This window comes from Emiliania huxleyi (assembly GCF_000372725.1).
Source record: "Emiliania huxleyi CCMP1516 unplaced genomic scaffold EMIHUscaffold_62, whole genome shotgun sequence".
Taxonomy (NCBI): Eukaryota; Haptophyta; order Isochrysidales; family Noelaerhabdaceae; genus Emiliania; species Emiliania huxleyi.
Window position 1 is genome coordinate 608,412 of NW_005197351.1, and position 5,248 is coordinate 613,659.

Here is a 5,248-nt window from a genome sequence, read left to right on the forward strand (position 1 = left end):
CTCTCCCCCCCCCCCTCCCTCTCTCTCTCTAAAGTAGTGGCCAAGAGCGTCGGCGGCGCACGACTTGCCTTTGTGAATGTGGATGCCACACGAGTTTGCCGCCTTGCCCGCGCCGTTGAGGCAGCGCGGGTCAACGCCCGCCAGCGAGTATGAGAATGTCTGAGTGTCGTTCTTCGTCGACTCGGACTCGAGCGTTACGGCTCCGCTCACCAGAAGGTTGCCGTCGTAGTTGAAGTACGGCGTGAAGCCGGTCGTCGTCATTCGCTCGAAGGTGGCGTGGAGCTCTCGGCGGGCGGGCGGCTGGGCTGCGACGTCGAGCGGGACCGGGAGGGATGGCGTGAGGGCGAACAGACCGAGCATCGCTTCAGCCTTAGCCACGACGCGTCCAATCTTGTCACGGATGCAGGTTGTGCCTGAGAAGGAGCCGAGAGGGTATTCGACGGGCGGTCGTGAGAGAGAGAGAGAGAGAGAGAGAGAGAGAGAAAACCGCCAATGGCCGTTATCCGTTAGTGCGGACGTCGCCGCGGCTCGCCTCTGCCGCGGCGGCTGCTGCGCGCACGCGGCGGCGCCGCTCTCTCGCGAGACGGCTGGCGACGCGGCTCTCCGCCGACGTACGGTGCGCTCGTGCGACGGTCCGCGGCGTGGCGTGCGCGGCGCTGAGCGCCGCTCTGCGAGCGCCTCTGCGCCTGCACTGCCTGTCTCTGTTGCTGGTGGTGGTGGTGGTGCTGCTGCTGCTGGTGCCGATGCTGCTGCTGGCGCGGCGCGGCTGTGCGACTGGGCTCGACGCGCGCGTCGCGAGCGTCTGACGCGGCGGGCGGCGTCGGGCAGGTGCGCTTCTCTCTCGGGTGGTGGTGGTGGTGCTGCTGCTGCTGCTGGTGGTGCAGGTGCTGCTGCTGGTGCGGCGCGGCTCTCCGACGCGACTCGATGCGCGCGTCGCGGCTATCTGACGCGGCGGGCGGCGTCGCGGGCGGCAGCGGTGGCGGCTCGCGGGTGGAGGTGGAGGCTGGTGGCTGTGGTGGACCTTGAGTTTATTTCATGGTCGAGTACGGGGACCGGGGGGTCAACCGGGAGGCAGGGGGTTCGACCAGGCGACGGAGGACCGTGGGCCATCGCGGGGACCAGTCCGTCCGGAGGGCGCGTCCGGTAGATCCGGATGGTCTCACCCGGTGGGTGGCACCGAGGCGTCTTGGACGCTCAGCTCTACCTTAAGCTCCTGAGGGGCGCGTGGTTGTAACCACGTAGTAGGACTACAGCCCACCACAGACACCCTCCCCCACTCCTCACGTGTGTTCACACCCTCACCCTCTCCTCTCTCCTCTCTCTCTCTCTCTCTCTCCTCTCTCTCCTCTTGTCTGTGCTGTCTGCCTGACTCAGGCACTCAATCTGCCGATGCGTGATTGTGTGTGGGCTGCTCCGAGGGGGCCCTCTGTGCGATCCGACGGGTAGGGGGGCTGTGCCCGGGCGGTGTCCGGTGTGGAGTCCCCTTCTGATCCCGCCTGGGATGTTGGGTGTGAGGTTGTGGCGGCTTCGATCCCAAGGGGGGGAGCTGATCCCACTCAATAACCAACTCTCAGGGGCAGTAGGTGGGCGAGCTTCAGGCACGCTCATCTCGATCGTCAAGACGTTGCTACGCGCGGTCTTCCGCGGGGGGAGCTGCGTCGACGGGTGCGGGACCGCGGCGCAGCCAGTGCCGCGGCGAGGCCTCCGGCTGTTTGCGGCGGGCGGGTTGCTGCTCGCTGCGATGGCGAAAAACTCGTCTCGCCACACGCCAAGGGCTTATGCTCTGGCGAGACGTGAGGCGCATGCGCCCAGGAGGGGAGGGGGCATGTGTAACGACACTGCTAGAGATGCCTTTCGGGGCCCAGAGATAAAACTTCTGTGATGCCATGCGTGACCTAGTAGTGTCCCCAGCTATGGGCGTGTCCACGTTGGAGCCAGGTGTGGTGTGGGCGCGAGAATAGCTCCGCCGTTCATGGAGGCAACCGATGCGAGTCGACTGGTGTGTGTCGTCGTGGTTTCGTATCAAGAATTCTCTCTCTCGGGCGGTCGTGTGGGTTACTCTGCCAGCCTTTTTCTTATTGTTGTTCAGCCGCCGGGAGGGGGGGGGGGGGCTTAGCCACGACCGATGCGTCCTAAGATGTGTTCATGACAAGTGCGCATAAACACAAATCATATCAAGTACCCTACCATACCCTGATGGATGCCGCATCACCCACCTCTCCCCTGGGTGGGTGCTATATCAGAGAGTTACTCGTATTCCTGGGTTCGTGAACACATCTGGACGGATATACGAGTAACTCTCTGATAGAGCACCCACCCAGGGAAGAGGTGATGACACAAAATCTCTCTCTCTCTCTCTCTCTGAGGTGATGCGGCATCAGGTTATAGGATCCCCAAGGCGTACTTGATATGATATGTGTTTATGCGCACTTGAGAGAGAGAGATTTTTAGCAATACCAAACAACTCTAACACTCACACGTAATTTGGGGCCTGGAGCCCTGTTCACGCGCGCGCGAGACGTGCAGACAGGGTTGCCAGGTGAGAGCACTTGTCAGGAACACATCTTAGGACGCATCGGTCGTGGCCAAGCCCCCCCCCCCTCCCGGCGGCAGAACAACAATAAGAAAAAGGCTGGCCGAGTAACCCACACACGACGACCGTCGAATCCCTCTCGGCTCCTTGTCATGTACAACCTGGTCGGCCGTGACGTGATTGGACGTCGTGGCCAAGGTGCGATGCTCGGTCTGTTCGCCCTCACGCCATCCCTCCCGGTCCCGGTGCCGACCTCAGAGACGGCCCAGCCGCTCCTCTCGTCCGACCTCCCGGCGCTACACAGCCGCAACATCCAAGCAGGCCAGTTCGCGCCAGGCGAGCCCGTGCCGGTGTACGATTTCGCGCCAGGCGAGCCCGTGCCGGTGTATCGGTACTCGCAAGGGCAAGGCGAGCCCGTGCCGATGTACCAGTTCGCGCAAGGGCAAGGCGAGCCCGTGCCGGTGTATCAATACTCGTCCGGCATGGCGGCCCAGCCGTACGCGAACCAGCACTGGGCAGAGGTTCTGCCCGGCACGGTTGCGCCGCAAGGAGCGCCGGCGGGCTACTTTTACGACGGCGCCCCATCGGCCGAGCCCCTCCGATACGATTCGGGCTATGGCATGCCATACTCACAGCCAGCACTGGACGAGCAGTGCGAGTCGGATTGCGCGGATGCACTCTCCAAGGCGACCGGCGCCTGCCTGCTTGTGCCGACTCCTCTCATCGCGATCGTCGCCCCGATCTGCTACCTAGCCGTCGCCGAGGCCCAGGCGCACTGCGACCGGTGTCCCGAGATCATGTGCTACTCGATGGCCCCGGGCAGGACCGTCTACAAAAACTGGTGGGGTCTGTTCGGCTCGCCCGACGAGGAGCCCTTCTTCCCCTTTGCGAACCCGGGCCTCGACTACGAGTGCAAGAACGACTGGGCCGACATGCTCCCAGATTGGGGCGGGCGCGAGGCCCTCGAAGGCATCTGCGACATGTGCGAGCCCGTCTTTGATAAGTACGGCTCCGGCCGCGGCCGCAGCCTACTTCTCGACAACCTCCACATGGGGCTCATCTCCACCTCGGTGGACACCGCCGTCGACACCAAGGTGGACGTCGGCAAGGATACGGCGGCAAAGGCTCTGGACGAGATGTCGCCCGAGACGATTCGGGCGCTGGGAGGGAGGAAGGGCCTCACCTCTCTCGACGAAGCAAAGGTGGGGCTCGTCGCCGAACAAGCCAAGCTGCACGCGCAGGACAAGCTCAGACAGGGGGCCGTGCAAGCGGCCGCGTCCGCGACCGGCCTCGACGCGGACACCGTTGGCTGGCTCGGCTCATCGGTTGGCGCGCTGGACTACGCGTGCGACTGCGGATGGACGGAGGATTACGCGTGCCCGAGCGCAGAGCAGCCCGGCCGCAAGGGCTGGGCGCAGGACGCGTCGACGCAATGCTACAAGTACTGCTGCGAGGGCGTGGGGTCGCAGCTGAAATCGCTCGAAGAGATACGCGCCGAGGTGGGGCTTGACGACGAGACGGTGGCGAAGGGCCTTGGCTCGGTCGCCGACGCTGTCTCGGGCGACGACGATCAGGGTTACGGCAGCGAGCACTGGCAGCAGGGGAGTGGCTACGCAATGCAGCAGCCGTTCCAGCCGCAGCAGCAGCAGCAATGGCAGCAGTGGCAGCAGCAGCAGTGGCAGCAGCAGCAGCAGCAATGGCAGCAGCAAGCGCCGCCGCCGGCACAGTACCTGAATGAACGGCCGCAGCAACAGTACCAGCAGCCCCTCCCCGCTCAACAGTACGGCCCAGCCGCCGACACGTACGCGCAGACACAGCAGGGGTACACGCCGCCCTCCGCGCACCGCCGCAAGTTCTGGCAGCTTGGCGACGCGGGCCAAGGATGCGACGCGGTGTGCGCCGCGAGTGGCTCGGCCGAGTGCGACGTGGCGACGCTCCGCGGAGACGAGGCGGATGAGGAGTACGAGGTGGAGGGCATCGCGAAGAACCTCCTTGGCCAGCGGTGCGCCAGCAGCTCGGGCTCATCGCCCTCCTTTGCGCCTGCCATCGACGCCGCTGGAGGGTGCCTCTATGCCAACCACGGCGGCCGCTCCTGCACCGTCACGTCTGCTAGCCACCGTCGCTTCTGTCCCTGCGTTGTCTACTAGAATGGAGCTCCCGATCGCCCGGTGTTTAGTTCTGTGTACACATTGTTGTAACCTGGTCTGTGCAAGCTCCCGCACATCAGCTAGAGAGGACGGCATTTTCACATCTCTCTTGAGCTGAGCGGCACCGCTCGAGCAGCAGGACGAGATCAGATTCCCGTCGAGAAGTGCGCGCCACACACGACGAGGTGCTCCCCGCCGACTAGCGACTTGAACTTGACCACGACGGCGGAGAAGTCCAGCGAGTCATCAGGAGCAGCCGTCCACTGCTCCTGCTGCCAGCGGTCCTTCTGGTCGCGCAAGGTGTTGACCTCCGCCTTGCTCAAACAGCAGCACGTGGGCTGTTGTTTGCACGTCTCGCGCGCGCGTGAACAGGGCCTTTAAGTGCCAGGGCTTCAGGCCCCAAATGATGTGTGCGTGTTAGAGTTGTTTGGTATTGAAAATCTCTGATGGATGGCCCATCCATCCATCGCGTGATAGCGTGAAGAAAGAGTGCATACGCAACACCGCTCACCGAGGAGAGAAGAGCAATTCTCGACACTGGTGCGGAGCGGACCGACGAATCCGGCTC

At 64.0% G+C, this 5,248-nt stretch overlaps 2 protein-coding genes across 2 annotated transcripts in view; one reads left to right on the plus strand and one right to left on the minus strand.

The window, feature by feature from the left end:
- Window positions 1–360, minus strand: part of EMIHUDRAFT_214802 (hypothetical protein) — a gene marked incomplete at both ends in the record, with an annotated part of 2,891 nt that extends 2,531 nt beyond the window's left edge. Inside the window, one exon of the mRNA XM_005763795.1 lies at window positions 62–360. Coding sequence (XP_005763852.1) covers window positions 62–360 — 299 coding nt within the window. The remainder of the gene's footprint in view (window positions 1–61) is intronic.
- Window positions 361–2,721: 2,361 nt separating this feature from the next.
- EMIHUDRAFT_437653 (hypothetical protein) lies at window positions 2,722–4,764 on the plus strand. The gene has a single exon (XM_005763796.1). The coding sequence runs from the start codon at window positions 2,737–2,739 to the stop codon at window positions 4,678–4,680; it is 1,944 nt and encodes a 647-aa protein (XP_005763853.1). The 5' UTR covers window positions 2,722–2,736; the 3' UTR covers window positions 4,681–4,764.
- Window positions 4,765–5,248: the final 484 nt, after the last annotated feature.

What these genes read in the sequence shown, in the direction of transcription:
- EMIHUDRAFT_437653 (XM_005763796.1), top strand. Translation starts at nt 2,737, where the DNA reads ATGCTCGGTCTGTTCGCCCTCACGCCATCCCTCCCGGTCCCGGTGCCG.